This window comes from Mytilus edulis, chromosome 5, assembly GCF_963676685.1.
Source record: "Mytilus edulis chromosome 5, xbMytEdul2.2, whole genome shotgun sequence".
In the NCBI taxonomy this organism is placed as follows: Eukaryota; Metazoa; Mollusca; class Bivalvia; order Mytilida; family Mytilidae; genus Mytilus; species Mytilus edulis.
The window spans coordinates 29548797-29568696 of NC_092348.1; the positions used below are offsets into that span (position 1 = coordinate 29548797).

Sequence of the window (19900 nt, forward strand, 5' to 3'; positions counted from 1 at the left end):
AAATTGTGATATGAATACACCATATGTATGTTCCTACTGAGAAATATTAAGTTGACAACTTGAAAGTTAGAATTATCACGTTTGTGATATTTTTGATAGTATCAATAACTCCAATATCATTTGGAAATGTATATGAGATGCAATCTCGAGCTGAAATGTGAGTTATTGAGTAATTTGACATCATTAATATATCTCAAATTGTTATTGGAATCAATGTGGTTCTTCATAAAGTAATTTTTTTTTATTAAAAAAAAAAAAAAAACGTTTAAAAAAAGGAATTTGTATTTTCAGATCAATTGTAGTGAAAAATAGCTGTTTAATGAGACGATGTGGTCGCCTTTTTAATTGAGCATTACGAAAAGTATTGTAAACCGTAGAAATCTGTTAACATTTCTGTAAAATGTTATAGTGATGGAAGATTTTGGTGTAGGTCTTGAGATTTTGTTATAACCACATTTGATTGAAACAGTTCGTTGAATGTAACGCATCACAACATTTCCGAATGCTACATGTATCTACCACTTTAGAAGTATAATGTTGTTTAAGATCAGTGCTGCGTTTGGTCTACAACTTGGCATATAGACGGTCCTCTTTTAATTAAAAACCTGTTTTGCCCTATGAAATGTTTTTGTTGCGTTTCGTATTGTGGTTGCCTCATAGTCGACCAGATAATTCTATATAAATTGATATCAACAAACTTAAAATGCATACGACCAAGAAGTTTGGTTACAATTTCTTGGTTTTGCTTTAACGAGGTAGTCAGAAATGAACGCATTTGTAGCAAAAGGAACATTTTCATTCTATTAAATAGAAAGAACGATCAGTAATAAAAGATTCACATTTTGACAAATAATATCTCCTATGTGTTGCTCAAGGCCAAAATACTTGAAAATCCAAAGCATTATAAACATATTGGAATTGAAAAATTGAAAAAGGGATTAAGTTTGATCAAAACCTAAACACATAATCAGAGCTATGCATGAGAGAGATACATTCGATAATCAAATATGATTTCGTCATGTTATAACAACAAAATCAAATCAAACTATATACGTATTTTCATGCCCCTACCGAAGTTCTACTTACTAGGCTGATGACATTCTAGTCGACTAACAGTTTACAAGTAGAGGTATCTGCCAAGTGGTAGTAATAATATATATAGTAACACGGTTTATTTACATCAGACAAAATGCATCACTGGTAAGTCTTATGTAGACGAAGCGCACGTCTGGCGTATTAAATTATAAGCCTGGTACCTTTGATAAATATTTACACTACTTGGTCAATGCCACTGCGCGTGGACGTTTCGTCACCGAGGGTATCACCAGCCAAGTAGTCAGCACTTCGGTGTTGACATGAATATCAATTATACGGTCATTTTTATAAATTTACTGTTTGCAAAAGTATGAATTTTTCGAAATACTAAGGATTTTCTTATCCCGGGCATATATTTTCTTAGCTGTATTTGGCACAACTTTTTGGAATTATGGGGCCTCAATGCTCTTCAACTTTATATAATTGTTTGGCTTTCTAACTATTTTGATCTGAGCGTCACTGATGAGTTGTATTCAGACGTAACGCGTGACTGGCTTATCAAATAATAAGCCTGGTACCTTTGATAAATATTAATACCAGGACACTTTCTTTGGAATATATCTAGATCCTAATGGTGGTTCAATATCAAATTCATTTGCTTTTTTCTTCTTTTAGGATGTCATATTAACTAATTTTACATACATAATTCTTTTTATTATAGAAACATTAAACATAAAGGCAACAGTAGTTTACGAATGCCAAAATCTCATAGATCGAATAAGAAGACAAACCAAACCGAGGGGATGTTACCATATAAGAATATAATTACAACTGTGAGATTTCGTTTAGGAAATAATATATTCAAGAAATAAACATGAGTATTTATATCGCATGCAAGTCTTAATGTGTGACATTTGTTCGTGCTCTCGCAGCACCTCATACACTCTTTCCACCTGTCTTTTTACATAATGATATAGCTGCTGTGATCCCGAGAACCTGCAAATATATCATTATAAAAATAAACACTACAACCATTATCAATTTTCAAACTATCAAAATATACATGAGGGCTTCTCTTGTCCAGGTTTTGAGTAAGAAATACATTTTTCAGATCTATCATTTAGATAATTACATCATATATAAACTTTGAAGGTGGGCTTTAAATTCGAGCGAATTCGAGTGGATCAAACATTAATATTTCCAACTATGACTATTTACTTTGAATAGTATTTACATTAAGCTTGGAATGCATTATAAATAAACTGATTTTCAAGATTTATATAAAAATCAACATTCGGAATATCGAAGAACATTTGTTAGTGATGAGAAACAAACAATTGGTGCAAACTAAATGTGTAAAGTTCTTTAATTTAATATAAAATAATCCGTTTTGTTTTATGGGATGAGGTGTTTTAGGGAACACTATAATATTTGCAAATATAGTAGGCGTGTTATTAGTGTTTTCCAAAATGCAAAACTGTGATGTTAAAGGCAAATTCAAAGATGCTGTAAGAGTAAACAATATTGACGTACATGTATTACACTATTTGATCTTTATTAGCCCGTTTACATATTATAAGAGCGCTCGCTATTGTGGCAATCTGTGTAAAGAAAATAGAACATATTTTGTAAGAACAAATTAAGTAACGTGTAATAATGGTCTTTTACTTGGCAATTATACGCTTGGTGAAATATCATAACTATTTGACGACAAGTAAACAAATAGCACTATACTGCAATGATATTAATTTACCCGGTATTAATAAGCGGGTGTATACAGGCATCTAAATGTCCGTTTATTCATCATCTCATCTATCGCGCATTTTATTTGAAGATGATTAAGAACGACCATTTAACTTCAAGGGGGGCTTTATGTTTTTTCCAAAAAAAAAAATTATGGTCGCAATGTCATTGATTATGCAAGTTTCAGGTCACCAGTTCATCCACTCTAATTTAGAACGTAAGTTCAAAATACCTTTCTTGACACAAAATTGGTGCTTTGATGTCATTGTTACTTAACCTAACTAGCAAATTTGCAGAAATAAAACTTATTTTTCAGATTTCGAAATTGAAATATTCGGTGTTGAGCGTTCCTGATGAATGTAACCCCAGAAAAGCGTTTCGGACGCATGACATTGATAACGTGTTGTCTTTTTTTGTTGTTGAAAAAACATGTGAAGACGGTTTTGAGCCAAAATTTATTTGTTCATATGTTTACATTGAAAATTGAGGGTAACTGCGCTCCATAGTATACTTGTAAAAGACTTTCAGAAAACCAAAACAACTCTCCGCAAGAGACCAAAATGACATAGTACGTCCTTTAACAATGAGCAAATAGTCAAATATAAAAGGCCCCAAAATGACATGCATTTAGCAATTCAAACAAGAAAACTAACGACTTATCCATTTACAAAATAATAAACGAATGTTTGGCAATCATACTACATTACTACATCTTTTTTATATTATGAGTTTGAATATTACTTTGGTATCTTCCAACTTTTTTTTAAAACTTAATTTGTACCCTAGTATTCGTTATTTTTATCAAAAATTTGTATGAACTCTTGAAGTTTTCTTTTTCATGTACATCCCAAAACTTATTTCATATACAATCAAAGTCGATATCGTTCCGGTACTATGCAGATCGGATCTGGAACTGCTTGAGAATTTGGGTAAAACCGAGAGTAAAACATTGTCACAGAAAGATAAAAATGTGCTTATTTGACTTACCTCTACCAATAAGATAATAACCAAAAACACTATAAAAGCTATCGTGTAACTTCTGATCAAGTCATAAACGGCATCATAACAACCCTGAAAGAAGTAACAATGCATGGGTCAAAGGTTAACTTGTAGGTGAGGATGATGTTATGAGGGATACGATACAATGTAAGGTGTGGATAGAAATAAAATTCCGACTTCATGGCATACTAAAACACAGAGATATATTATGATAACCATGTTGGTGTTAAAAATTAGAATAATTATTACAATTTTATGCGTTTTAGATACATGTATGTATGTGTTGCACTAGCTTTAAGCGGTACAACATACAAAAATGAAATGAGTAAAAATAAATTTAATTGTAAACTTTTAAAAAACATGAAGTTAAAAATTTCTCATTTTCTATGTACTTTAATGCTTTTTTATAAAGACTAAAACTTGTTGATCTTTTCATGTAATACGCACATCGATAGATAAAATTCCTCAACTATATTGGAAATTGAATTTGTGACATTATTTTTTTCGCCTTGAATTGTTTCGAGTTTTATCCATTGTCAAGAGAAATTATCTTAATGAATTATTATGTAATAACGTAGTGGTAAATTCCATTATTACCACGGCAACGAAAGTATAAACAAATAAAACACTTATTATATATTAATATCAATCGACTTGGTATGGTTATGTAGTAAACAATAAAAGGTGATATAATAAATCAACAATTTTCAAGTAAAGGAAAATTGATGAGATAAGCTAGGTCAATTGCATTTAACCAGTACACATATACAAATGTACGAATGTATACGCATACAATTGATAACGTGTTTTTTTCTTCATTTGTACAGCACTAGCTCTATACCAAACCCCATACAGCGTTATCGTTCTTGTCATACTTCCCTTTCTCTACAAAAAGAAGCGTAGCATGATGTTACCATAGTCTCAGAGTTTGACTCGATACCTCTGCTGTTGGACTATCAGTCCCCGGGCGTATCATCAGCTCAGTAGTCAAAACTTCGATACTGACATGATTAATAATAAAACTTTCTAAAATTGTCCGTTTACAAATTTTGAAATTATAAAGAAACTAAGGTTTAAACTCTTTCAGGCCAAGTTGACCTGAGATGGGTTTGGCTATTTTAAGGTATCGGTTGGTGATATATTTATGTAGTTTTTTACCCCTTAATTCTTATACATCCTCGGCTGTCAAATATTAGCAACTCGAACGCAGTAACGTGTTGTTATCATTTTTAATTTGCACTCAATGTAAGTTATGAGTACCTCGATTTTAAATGCTGCTTGTATTATAAAATATGACTTTGTTCCCAGCTTTTGTTATTGTCTTGTGATATACTGTTTTGCTCGTCTGCTATTAATATTCAATTTGGTTCGTCCAGAATACCGACGAGATTATGATCTTTACTGCATATTTGCATGATTGAAATAGCCTTACCTTAGAGTACTGACCAACAGGAGCTGACCCTGAACTTGATGGACATCCAGCATTTGTTGCAGAAGCAGACAGATAGGACTCTATGGTAACACCAGGACAACAGCCCAATGGAATGTCGGTGTTTGGACTTCCAGTTTGCCAGGATGTTGAATCAAAGTCATTTGTTGCTGATGTCACGGCGTCAACTCCACAACACTCGAGCTGGAAATGTAAAGAAGTTTTCAAACTACTGTTTAAATATTCTTTGCATCCCGCAAACATACAAGCATATTTTTTTTATACAAATGAATTCCTTATTGGCAACGAAATATTATTACAAGTGTTATACTATTACAGTGCAGATGCATTGAAGTATGCATATTTTCATTCTCATTAATATAAAATATAACGTATATATCATTTAAATCATAATGATAAGGCTTCTAGTAGGTCGGTCTTCAAAAAGAGGTTGAAATGATTGAATAGCACAGATAGAAATTCACAAGTAAATGCGCAGTAATATACCTAACAGTAAAAGAAACTAACGAGTGATTGATTGATATGCTGTTGTTTACATAAAGTATCATTTCAAGGTGGACTTCTAGATAAGAAGTATGAGTAGAACATAGAAGCTGCTGTGAAATTTGACTGGTCTTATTTGCCATCATACACTACATCACTTTATCTTTAAGATTATAGCAACTATACATTTTGTTTCGAATGTTTTTATATATACTGTATATACTTTATATTTGCGACGACTCTGTTAACTGACCAAGCGAATTAAAAACAATTCCACAATTGAATTGTAGATAAATTTTAGAATATTACCTTAATGAAGAGGTAGTTCCAAGAAGTTGATACTTCACTGGAGGTAAGATCGTCATGACTATACTTGTTCAGGAGCGCTGACTTTAATTCAGACTTCAGTGAATTCACAATCTGTAAAAAAAATACAAAATGTATCAATCAGTTGTTTGGTTTGCATTGAGTTGCTAATATGCTACCCCACCCCTTTTAACGCAATAAAAAAGATTTCAAACTATTTCATTTTTTTTTTTTATTATGATAGAAATTATGCTTTGGTATGAAAACAGTGACTTGTTCATGGAAACTTAAAGGTAAGATTTTTGTTTTGTAAATATACATCTTTAGCCTTCGGCTGTTATCTGCTCTTTGGTCGGGTTGCTGTCTCTTTGATACATTTCCCATTCCTATTCTCAATTTTATCAAACTTAATTTCCCCATATCCTTGGCATCTTTATCTATCAATTGATGGGCAGTAGTTTTAAAGATTACAGTGAAATAAAAGAGAAGAAGATAAGCAACATTGCCAGACATTTGCTGTAATTACAGTCAACCCACACGCTTGAATCAACTTCCATTATTCGAAAATATTTACCATATCTTGAAATTGTTTCAATGTTTGCTTTGAACAGTCTGATATACATCATATTTTTTACTTGTTGTTATTAGCTTGGAACTAGCTTTCCGTAACTACATGTACTCTCAGAATTGTGCTTTCTGATTTGGCGTTGCATTGTTGCGGAGTTATGATTTTTAGGATTCAATCATAAATACAATGAGAGGACAACGAATGATTAAAGGGAAATAACATGGTTCGTATCAATATAAAACTGCGTTCAGTGTTGCCGCCCTTGTGCCAGTAACAATAAATAACTCTTACTTGCAATTTTCCTAATCTATTCTTATGCCCCGTTTATGGACATTATGACTTCTGGTCTGTGCGTCCGTCCGTCTGTTCGTCCGCCTTTTCGTTCGTCCGTTCGTCCGTCTGTCCCGCTTCAGGTTAAAGTTTTTGGTCGAGGTAGTTTTTGATAAAGTTAAAGTCAAATCAACTTGAAACTTAGCATACATGTTACTTATGATAATGATGTCTCTAATTTTTTGCCAAATTTGAGTTCTGCCTGCAATTTCACGGTTCAGAACATAGAAAATGATAGTCCGATTGGGGCATCCGTGAACTAGGGACACATTCTTGTTTTTTCGTGTCATTGTTGCATGCTTACGAAAAAAGGCGACATTGAGATTCTTTTTAACCAACAACTAAAAACAATGAGGAAACAAGAGTCTATAAATGATGTACCGAAAATTGAATATCCTTATTTCTATTTTCTTCATTTTTAACCTTGCTTTGTTCTTAAAAATCAAATATTGTTGAGGTGACGACAATTTTAAAACAACGTGGTTTCCCATTTTTATCAATTTTAAGTTATCATTATACAGTTTCTGATTCAGGAAGCTACTTTTTATAACGTAATTATTATTTCTGCTTATGCTATTTTATGATTTTTATTAATATTCAGAAATAATAAGACTTGGTTAGAGTTTTCCTTAATCTATTTTTTTTATACAAAATGATTATACAAATCAGAATAAATGGTGACAGGGGGTATACATGAACTAGATAGCGATCATATTTTATTGAAAATGGCTGGAACCAAAAACTAAGCATACATTGTAATGATTACAAACTTGAATTTGAATTTGATCCTATGAAAGGGAAATAATACGATTTTGTGTTTTACAACATGGCAGATTTATCCAACTTACCGTATCATTCATTACAAACCACAGTATCACAATGACAAGTTTACCAACAAACAGAATCCCCACTGCAATGGCGTACTGAAATACAGAGAAAGATTATTTTCAGATATCATAACTGACATAATATATTGGAATGTGACGTCACAAACGTCGAGTTTTCATATTTCTGACACACGAAATGCAGCTATAAAAAAGAACTCAATGAAATACCATACAAAACAAACAAAAAAATACAATAAAAAAACAAATTTCAAAACACAGCACGCAAATTGTAAGGTTACCCAGGTGCTACGGATAAGTAATTGGGCAGTTCTTCTAAAGCTTTTAAAACAAAACAAAAGTTGAACTGAAGGTAACCAAGATGCTAGGGATCAGAAAGAAATTTATATATAGTCTCCTGTTGAAATATAGGATAAAGCGTATAAAACATGCATAAAAAAGATTTAAAAAAGGCCCTCTGGCTGATATTGGTATCTCGGGATGATACGGCATGTGATACGGATTTTGCCATGTATTATTCTCTATTTATCATGTTAATAACACAACATGAAAACATCTGTTGATTCTGTTTTTATTCTAATTTAAATTGTTGATATCTAAAACATGAAGGAATATCATAAACAATACCTAATTCGATGCCAACATCAGTATTTCTTGAATAGACTTCAGCAGGTATGCCAAAAAGTTAAAAATAAAAAAAACACATACAGTACGTTTTGAAACATATTAAAAAGATAAAACAAAATGGAAATGCTAGACGCAGCGAATTGCAATAGTAAAATGTCGACAATGAACAATTGAAGAAAAAAACCCAAACTCTTATTGAATGCGAAAATACACCACGTATTTTTCTTGAAAGAGTAGTCTATACATATACATGTAGCAATGATTTTATAGGAATCAGCAAATGAAATATCATTTAAAAATTAGGAATGCTATGAAAAATTCAACATTTTGTATCGTATTCAGAGGGGGGTTCCGGGGGTTGGAACCCCCCTTTTTTTGGCCGATCAATGCTTTGAAAGGGAGCATATAGCTGGACCCCCCCCCTTTACTCTGGGTTGGGAACCCCCCTTTTTAAAATGGCTGGATCCGCCCCTGGTATTCCCTTGTTTAATTAACTCTTACTTCTCTGAAACTATAAACGTAACAAACAACCTTTCTGGAGATATATCAATACATTTTTTTGTAAAGTTAAATTCAATGGACAAGTACGTGCAAATCAATTTTACTAAAACTATTATAAACAGTTGCATAATGATCATCTTTGAGTTTTCTTGTCTGTCATCTTTCTCCTTTTACTCAAATTTATCTCTTTTTGTTTTCATACTTACTACAATCAGACACACTTTGTTCTGACAGCACGCACCACAAGCACCAAAAGTTGCTACAATCAGCACAAATCCTCCCAGGACGATCAAGGTTATCGACAGACCTTGAGCTAGGTCACCAAGGTTAGATGTACCAATTGATACCTGCTGCATCAATGGTAAGATTTTGTCATTGATAATGTCGACATTTAATATCATCAGCAACCCAGGGATCAATATTCCCAAACCAAGGAGCTACAAGTAAATGATAAATAAATGAATATAGTGATGACTTGAAACGATAGAGAGGAAAATCAATTAAAAAACCCTACATTTTAACCTATGCATACATTTTGTTCTAATGTTGTACTGGTACACCACTGACTAAATGTAGAGAGGATGTAATTCAAAGCACTCTTTAATATTCTAACCATTTCATATTTTATATGTGGTTGTCCTTAACCGCTTAAAGTTTCTTGTAGTCTTATAATTTTCATAAGTTGCTGTCTCATATGATTGCTTTTCGGTTTACATTAGTTGTTTTAATCTCGGAAGGGTATATTGTATCAATATATATGAACTACGTTGTATGTTGTACATATATGATATACATATTCAAGTACATTTTTTTATGTTTTGTACGTGATATCCACGCGTATATTCTGTTAGATTTTGGCCCTGGTTTTCAAACTGTCAATATGGTTAAGACTAAATAAACCATTTATTTTTTATTAATTCCAATTCACAAATTTACTGAACAGAATAATTTTCGTTTTAACGCCTTTAAAATCAAATACTCTAATATTGGTATTCGCTGCTTCTCTGTTGTGCTCGAGGCATTAAGGAGTAAGAGAAAATGGTCGGCTCTGAAGCACCTTCCTGTGGACTGTGCTACATTGTGAACTAGCATTAAAATTCCGGCACGGCGTGTCGGTCTAGTACAAACTAGCGTTCACATTTATACCACATTGTTTTTGTCACAAATCGTATAAGTTGATTTATATAGCAATAAAAGTTTGATTTGAAAAAAAAATAACATGTTCTTTGTATTGAATACACATCTAATTTGCTACTGGACGTTAAACAGCCCTCCATTCATCCATTCCTCATATATATCATTGATAACTAATATTGAACAAGCATTTTAAATATACAATATATGTACATTGTCGGAAAATGTAAAATTTATTTGTACGAGCTTTAGAAACAGGACGAAAAAGCGAGGCTCTGCCGAGCTTTTCTCCTGTTTCGTAGCGAGTATTAATATGAGCTTTAGAAAATGGGCGAAAAGCGAGGCCCCGCCGAGCTTTTCTCATGTTTCGTAGCGAGTACAAATAAATTATATATTTTCCGACAATGTAAAATTTAGAATGGAAATGGGGAATGTGTCAAAGAGACAACAACCCGACCATAGAACAGACAACAGCAGAAGGTAACCAACAGGTCTTCAATGTAAATATATTGTTTTTATCCTAAATAAAGGCAACAGTAGTATACGGCTGTTCAAAACTCATAAATCCATGGACAAAAAACAAAATCGGGGTAACAAACTAAAACCGAGGGAAACGCATTAAATATAAGAGGAGAACAACGACACAACACCGAAACGCAACACACACAGAAACGGACCAAGCAATAGACAAAACAACACGAGAATAACAAATATAACATCAAAACCTTATACATGAATTTGGGATAGACAAGTACCGTGCCACGTCTTATCTAAAAAATAAGAGAAAACACAAACGACTCAACGTTAAAATGCAACACACACACAGAAACGAACAATATTATAACAATGGCCATCTTCCTGACTTGGTACAGGACACTTTTAAAGGGGAATAAAAGTGGTGGGTTGAACCTGGTTTTATGGCATGCCAAACCTCGCACTTTAATGGCAAAGTTAAATATAACATTGAAATGACAACATAATATTACAGGACTACAATGCAAATAAAAAGGAGACCATATTAGACAAAGAAAAGCATGATTAATAGATAACAAAAAGCATCAGGTTTAAAATTCAATACGCCAAAACGCGTCTAGTCCACACAAGACTCAATAGTGACGCCCAGATATAAAAGATCGAAAGTGAAAAAAGTACAAAGTTGTACAGCACTGAAGATCAAAAGTTGAAAAGGTTTTGCCAAATACGGCATTGTTTGTATGCCCGGGATAAGAACATTCTTATTATATAGAACAATTCATGCTATTGCAAACAGTAAATTTTATCAAATGAATATGAAAGAGATATACATAATGAAACTAAAGTATTAACTAATTACAGAAAACTAAACCCGAATACATAACGCCCAGATATAAAAGATCGAAATTGAAAAAAGTACAAAGTTGTACAGCATTGAAGATCAAAAGTTGAAAAGGTTTTGCCAAATTGTTTTTATGCCCGGGATAAGAACACTTTTATATAGAACGATTCATGCTACTAGTATTGCAAACAGTAAATTTGAACAAATGAATGTGAAAGATATATTCATAATGAAACTGAAGTATTAACTTATTACAGAAAACTAAACCCGAATACATGATGCCAAGTTCAATACAGCATAGACACACCCGAATCAGTCCAGGCGTCAACGCAATTAAAAAAAATGACGTCACATACGATGGCGAAAAGGCAAACGTTATGCCACATTTGAATTTATGAAATTTAGAAACAGCATGACGTCACACATGAAAAACTATAATTCAAAAGTGAGATAGAATTTACACGCAACTCTTAAACATTTCGTTTTCAAATGTAAATTATTGCCTCTAATTTTCAATGAAATCGACAGTTTAAACACGGACCGCCGAAAAGAAAAATCCACATTACCTCGTGCTCACCATGGAAGCGGGGTAATATGAGATTTTATTCGTACATGTACGAATAAATCAATAATTTATTTGTATACCTGTTATTTGCACAATAGATGGCTTATTGCAGGATAATTGTATTTTCCCGCGGTTCGTATAGTAAAGCGGGAAAATATTGTATTGTCGTTACGTTTTTCATAAATATTCATAAGGCATGACAAAATTGACCAATTAGAAGTTGAATTTTGTCTTTCGATATATTGGTTTTTTTCAAGCGCTTCACTTTCTAGCCGTCGTTCAACATAGTAAGCTGCATGGACGCCGATATTCAACAAACTATACGTGCCGAAGTGCATAATGCTGTACAAAACACCCAAGAAAAGTTATTGGACAATATGACAACTTTACTAGAGTCTCGTTTAGACGGTTTCCAAAGAAGAATTCAGGAAAACCAGAAATCCTTGTCAGACACACAGATAGCCAAGATAGATGAAAATATGTCCGACACATATAAGTTCCGCAAAAGAGGTAATGAAGAGCAGTACAAACACAACCACAAAGTATTCGTGAAGATGAGGGAGGCCACAACCGAGATGGAAGCAGACAACATCAGTCAGACAAATGTTAACAACGCGAAACGGAAGATAACTGAAGGTATGGACATAATCAAGAACAGACAAAAGCTAATAAAATTAGCTGATTCGTCAGACGCAGGGTGGCGGGTAGTAGCTGAGTATATTGCTAATCCTTTGGCTGAGAATTCCGAGGACGAAAGAAAAATGTACAAAGCACAGTCACGGGCAGATACCAAGATGAAAAAAGAAAAACTGAAAAAACGTACAGACCAAAGGACAACTCCATACAACAAACCAACGACATCAAATTCTACGGGAAGTCAGTCGATACCTGTTAATGTCAGCAGTGGATTTGGAAGACCTGGGAGATGCTTTTATTGTCACGAGAGTGGGCATTGGATAAGGCAGTGTCCAAAAGCCACAACAGAACAAAAGAATAAGATAAGTATAAATAGTACTTACAATTTTAGTCGCATAGAATCGAGCGCACCTCTGTTATGTAAACAAATATCAGCTGATTTTAAATCAATGAAAAGTACACACACTAATGTATGTCAAGGTAACGGTACAGGTGTAGGGTATTTAAAAGAAAAGGTAGACTCGTGGAAAGAGATAGGTGCTACAATTTTCGTTGTTGATATAATAGAAAACGGGTATAAAATACCATTTAGCACAGTACCTCGAGAAACAGAATTAGAAAACAACAAAACTGCACGCGACAACTCTTATTTTGTCGCCGATGAGATAGAGAAACTTTTAGAAAAAGGTTGCATACGTCGAGTAAAAAGTAAACCTCACGTTGTCAATCCATTAACTGTAGCAAATAATAAAGGCTCAAAATTAAGATTGGTTTTAGATGCGAGGCATTTAAACCCACATATTGTAAAATTCAAACACAAGTATGAAGACGCAACAACTGCCAGACAGTTGTTTGAGAAGGGAAACTATGTATTTTCCTACGATTTAAAAAGTGCATATCACCACATAAAAATATGTCAAGCAGATACAACTTTTTTAGGTTTCAAATGGGCAAATGAATACTATGAGTATAATGTTTTGCCATTCGGGTTATCCTCTAGTGGGTATATATTTAGCAAAGTAATGAGAGAGATCGTTAAACATTGGAGAGGTAGAGGCATAAAAATCGTTATGTATTTGGACGATGGCCTAGGTGGAGGTAACAGTTTTGATAGTGCTTTAGAATCAAGTGAAACAATCAAATCCGATTTAGAAAGGTTTGGATTTGTTTTGGCACATGAGAAATGCAACTGGTTGCCAGTTCAAACGTTGGAATGGTTAGGTTTTTTATGGGACATGTCGGAAGGGGTTTTAAGACTCACAGAGAAACGCATAACTAAATTGAAAGGCACTTTGGTTATTTTCATTTACCAGTTTAGAAGTGGTATTAGGCTATTCAGAGTAAAATTTGTGGCCAGTATTGTAGGCCAAATCATATCTATGCAGGCAGTATTAGGTGATCAGGCACGAATAAGAACTAGATATTTATATGAATCTATATTGTATAGAGCAAGTTGGAATGCTAAAGTACTAGTTAGTACAGAAGCACTTAAAGAGTGCACATTTTGGCTACAAAATATATGTAGTTTAAACGAGACAGGATCTCAATTGTGTCAGTTGACATTTAATGAAGATCAAGATTATCACTTGTTCTGTGATGCATCTGGCAAGGGTTTTGGCGGTCATTTGACCGCAGGTTCAAAGGACGAACCGTTGGAAATGTTTGGAAGTTGGTCAGTAAATGAACAAAACAAAAGCTCAACTTGGCGAGAGCTAGTAGCAGTAAAGAGAGTATTACACAATTTTACAAATTTAATAAAGGATAAAATCATTAGGGTATACACAGATAACAAAAACGTAACGCACATACTCAGAGTCGGAAGTCGAAAAGCATCACTACATGAAAATGTGATGCAAATACATGAAATTTGTAAGAATCAATCAATTAAATTAAGTTCTGTTTGGATTCCACGTGAACAAAACACACACGCTGACATGTTAAGTAGACGGTCAGATTGTGATGATTGGGAGGTACAGGACGAAATATTTACATATCTAGATCACTTGTGGGGTCCGCACAACGCCGATAGGTTTGCACATGACTACAACACCAAGTGTAAGCATTTCAATTCAAAATATTGGTGTCCAGGAACATCAGGTATTGACGCTTTCACAGTTGATTGGAAAGGTAAAAATAATTGGCTTGTACCACCACCAAATTTGATTCCTAAAGTGTTAAACAAATTAAAACAAGAAAAATGCAATGCTACTTTAGTTATACCAGAGTGGACCTCTGCACCGTACTGGCCTATGTTAATAGATGAGAAAGGGAACATGAAAGTTTTCATAGTTGCACACATTTTCTTTCAGGGAGAAAACTTGACCAAGGAAGGCCGCGGTCAAAGCGGAATATTTGGACAACAATTTCTGAAATTTAGATTGATTGGTTTAAGACTACAATTTTAGATCAAAATATTTATGATTATTCTTTTTTTAACAGGGACAAAATTAGATCGTACAGTAAAGGAGGCCATTAGAAATAGCGGCATCGATGGTGACAGTTATCTTTATGGGCTTTATCCAAAAATGTGCGAACTTTTAATAAACAGCAGAAGTGACAACACAGTCAAATCTTATTTTAATGCTTTTAAAAGATGGGAACGTTTCATATCTCTCCATGGACAAGTTGCTTTACCAGCTCAACCAGTGCACGTCGCACTTTACCTTACAGACTTAGTTAACAACGGTTCCACTTATCATCCGGTGTATAATGCAATATATGGTATAAAATGGGCACACGAAATCAACAGTTTAAAAGATCCTACCACGAACACTTTTGTTACTTCAATACTGGAAGCGTCTAAAAGAGTTGCGCCAAAGAAGACTAACAAGAAAGATCCAGTAACTACAGACGTTTTGATAGAACTTTGTGATAATTTTAAAGATTGTTCTGATCTACTTGTGTTAAGAGATTTGACTATGATGCTACTTTGTTTTGCAGGTTTCCTTAGATACGATGAACTTAGTTCTTTGCGTTTCCTTGACATTGATATACAAGATTCTTTTCTGATTTTACATATAACTAAGAGCAAAACTGACCAATACAGGCAAAGCAATGAGGTTATAATAGCAAAAGGTTCTACAATCGCATGTCCCTATAATATGTTAGTTAAATACACACGTTTGGCTGGTTTTAGTAGTCATGAGAATAAATTTTTATTTCGTCCTATCTACAGGTCAGGAGAGTTGTGTAAATTGATAAATAAGGATAAGAAACTCAGTTACACGGCGGCTAGGGAGTGTCTTCTTAAGAGAATTAGAATTATTCGTCCTGGTTGTAACATAGGTCTGCACTCGTTCAGATCAGGTGGTGCCACAGTGGCTGCTAACGCAGACGTTAGCGACAGGTGTTTGAAAAAACACGGCAGTTTTAGGTTTATAGTTTCATATTTGGGATCGTGTACCCTTTCTTTGTATATTTCTATCACGTTCGACGGGCTGTCGGCAAATTTATATTTGTGTTTTAGTTATATTTAGTCATGGAGTAGAGGTAATACTTGTATTTTCCCGCGGTTCGTATAGTAAAGCGGGAAAATATTGTATTGTCGTTACGTTTTTCATAAATATTCATAAGGCATGACAAAATTGACCAATCAGAAGTTGAATTTTGTCTTTCGATATATTGGTTTTTTTCAAGCGCTTCACTTTCTAGCCGTCGTTCAACATAGTAAGCTCCTTTATCTTTAATTGCTGATTGCAATTAAAGTTGTTTTTTCTGATTTTGTATTTGTATATGTATTTGCTAATTAAAGGTGTGGTCCGCCACTTTTATCCGGAGATAGGCTCGAGCATTGGCACGGATACAGGTTTCCATTCATATTCATATATCATGTGAACGATTGTTGGTTTTTCCTGGACGGCCTTGACTATCTATGAAGGGTAACATTCAGAAATTTAAGCGAATACACTGTGGATACATTGATATTTGAAATATTGTATATATGTTTTAATATTTGTTAAAATGTGTACTGCTGGAAATTATTTGAGATACAAATTAAATACGGCGTCTATCACGTTCGACGGGCTGTCGGCAAATTTATATTTGTGTTTTAGTTATATTTAGTCATGGAGTAGAGGTAATACGGTGATTTACCTTCCTTTTACCAGACACAACTAGTATAATAGATGTTTGTTTGTGTATATTTTATTAGGTAGCTTGTTACGAATTTACTGTTATAAATAATCATGACAGAGCTTACCATAAACAGTATGTTCAGCACAATCAATAGAATCTTGCTCACTTTTTCACTCCAACACATGATTGTATTTTCTGCAAAATAATTATACGCAATTCAAGTTGAACATGGTTTCATTATAAAAGTGTTAAACTGGGAATATTCAAATTTAATCATTTCACTCCTATTTTTTGTTTAGTTTAAACATATTGTATTTGCTGAATTAAAGCAAAATGGATTAGACACAAGTAAATCATACTTATGAAGTCTTCTCCATAATACATAATCATATTTTTTGTAAGTAGATATGACCATCTGTCCATACATTTGTTTCACTCAGAAACGGAAGTCGCTTAAGAAAAAGTTGAATTTAGATTTAAACTGATTCTGAAGAATAAACAGAATCTACCCGAGTTCATCTGTTATTTAAAGATATTACATCGACAAACTTTTGGTAGATAATTTGTTATAGTTTGCAATGCTATTCTTATTTTGTTTAATATAATTCCTCAAATTTGCTAACATCATCTAAGTTGACTTTTCATGTTAGTCATAATTTGAATATGACAGTAAATATCTTTGCGCCTACCTAGCTTTTTGGAGAAATCAATTATATATCTTTTGTTCTACAACAAATTATCTGTTTTATAACATTTAAAATAAAAGTCTGATATTCATCTTTGAATTCATTTATTTGCCAAATTTCGATGTGACTGCGGGTGGACGTTTTGTCTCCAAGGGTATCACCAGCCCAGTAGTCAGCACTTCGGTGATGACATGAATATCAATTATGTGGTCATTTTTATAAATTTCCGGTTTACAAAACTTAGAATTTTTCGAAAAACTAAGGATTTTCTTGTCCCAGAAATAGATTACCTTAGTCGTATTTGGTACAACTTTTTGGAATTTTGAATCCTCAATGCTCTTCAACTTTGTACTTGTTTGGCTTTATAACTATTTTGATATGAGCGTCACTGACGTGTCTTATGTAGACGAAACGCGCGTATGGCCTGCTAAATTATAATCCTGGTACTTTTGACCTGAGAAGAGAAATCTTCTACAAACTGTATTGAAAGCAACTTGTATCATAAACGTATTTTCGAAAGGAAAAATATTTTTGAAATAAAAACTCGTTGTGATAAGACAAAAAGGTTCAAGGTATCAATTGAATTTTTAAATTTCGATATTTTAATCTAATTGATTATACTGTTATACAATTTTGGTTAATGTTTTACCATTAAACTGCTTTTATCTTTTTATCCTTGATAATTGATTTTCAAGTCAGCAACTATGTAATTGACTAACTATGTAATGGCTTGTTTTATATTTCACAATATTTATATTAGGGATCGTCGCTTTTGTTTGATTTTGCATTAGTGAATCGTCATTTAAACTTAATATATGGGTTAAATGTATATGGTAATAATTCTGGTATTGTTGAAATTGGAACCTTGCCAAAATATTGAAAACAATAACAAAAATTAAGTCAATATACGAATAGAACAGAAAGACCGTTATGCTGACATCGGCTCTCAAATTGCTTATGTCTTTTTCTAAGTCATAGAATTTCTTAATATCGTATTTTAAAAGGTTTTAAAAAATCATATGATTGTACGTCTGTTTCAAATTAGAATCATTGGTGTCTGTGTCTTTTCGCCATTGTTTTTATATATGTTCACACATAAATGACCGACATAACTTTAAAGATGTACCGCCAAAACTTAATGATAAGAATTTGTTTTTATATAAGTATATGACATATCATTGAAACAAAGGTGGAAAAGAAAGAAAAAAAATTCGATCATGAAAAATATAAGAAGGAGGTTATACTTAAGGAATTTGTATTTTTAACTAGATTGAACCCTTCATTGCCTTTTAATTGAAAAAGTACTTGTACAACAAGCACGAAATATGATATTCATTCCCCAAATTGTTCCAATGGGAATCATGTGAAGAGATTGACACCAAATTTCGACTGTATAAATAAAAATTAAAACATTTAGATATACTTTAGTATATTTTTTATATATTATTTTCCACTTGTTTCCAAAATTAAAAATGAATGGGCACAAATACGTATACAATGACTTTGCATGTCCAGTTATCTCGAATCATTCAACAACATAAAACTGGATGACACTTAGACAGACAAAACACGAGCAGATCATTGAAAGATGTTCATCACAACTGAGAAAGATGAGCAGCTAGGTAGTTCGAGAGATAGATTGTCCTTATGTTTGTGTATGTGTTGCTTTGTTTGAATGTAATATATTGTACCTTGTTTTGTAGAGAGGGCTTACATAGGCTATGCCTGTTGCCCAATCCAATTCAATTTATTTGAATAAAATGTTGTTTAAACTGAAAAAACTGATAGATTGAAATTGTCTTACCAAAAACTGAAACTAATAATTCCAAATATCTTCGAATGAATGAATTCAGTAAACATATATGTTTTAGTACTTAGTTAAATCACTGACCTTTCCTTCTGTCCAGTAATAAATGTATTTAATTATTTGTTTTCGTCACACATAATCTTAATTCAATCTTTAATCCCCCAGACACGTATAAGGTTAAGTAATCTAATGGAACTATTATTTGACCATTTGATTTAAAAAATCTTGAAATAAATGTAAGTGAAAAATTAAACTGAAGTAATTCAAGTTAGACTATTGAAAACGAAAACTTTTGTTAACATTTTAAAACGAAAACATTTAAATTCAATGATATGTATTTTCTATAAGAACGAAAAAGAATGACGGAAAGAAAAATAATAATCAGGTCAGTAAAAATTTTGATAACGTGATCTTTTCAATTAAACAGTTGTCAACAGTAAAATAGTCCTCTCTTAAATATAGAATAGAACACACCCGCGAAATCGCGGGTATTTAGTGCTTGATGCAGTTTTAATTGTTGTAGAATGAATTTTCCATAACGATTTTATGACTCAGGCAAATTAAGGCAAGGTATCAGAAGTCTCAGACTGCAGGTACAGTGGTGACAGGATACATTTTTTTTAGCGCTACTCCTTTTTCTAAAGTCGGTTATTTTTAGTTTTCTCTTTTTCTGTATAACATGATCATACATATACTAAAAATAAAGTGTATTTGCTGTTTACTACCTATTAAAAGTTTACTTACTATCCACAACAGTCACTGATATTCTGAAACTCTATAATATATCATACACTTG

At 33.0% G+C, this 19900-nt stretch overlaps 1 protein-coding gene across 2 annotated transcripts; it reads right to left on the reverse strand.

Annotated features, from left to right (window-relative positions):
* Nucleotides 1-1874: 1874 nt before the first annotated feature.
* On the reverse strand, nt 1875-19202 carry LOC139523389 (leukocyte surface antigen CD53-like). 2 transcript variants are annotated; one of them, XM_071317400.1, is made up of 9 exons: nt 19102-19201; nt 16736-16806; nt 9094-9324; nt 7763-7837; nt 6020-6130; nt 5210-5410; nt 3766-3849; nt 2569-2636; nt 1875-2031 (listed from the first exon to the last, which is right to left on the reverse strand). In XM_071317400.1, the coding sequence occupies exons 2-8, from the start codon at nt 16793-16795 to the stop codon at nt 2574-2576; spliced, it is 825 nt and encodes a 274-aa protein (XP_071173501.1). In that variant the 5' UTR covers nt 16796-16806; nt 19102-19201; the 3' UTR covers nt 1875-2031; nt 2569-2573. The 2 variants fall into 2 exon arrangements, with proteins under 2 accessions (XP_071173501.1, XP_071173502.1); XM_071317401.1 differs by lacking the exon at nt 2569-2636 and having other exon boundaries at nt 19102-19202.
* Between the last annotated feature and the right edge of the window lie 698 nt (nt 19203-19900).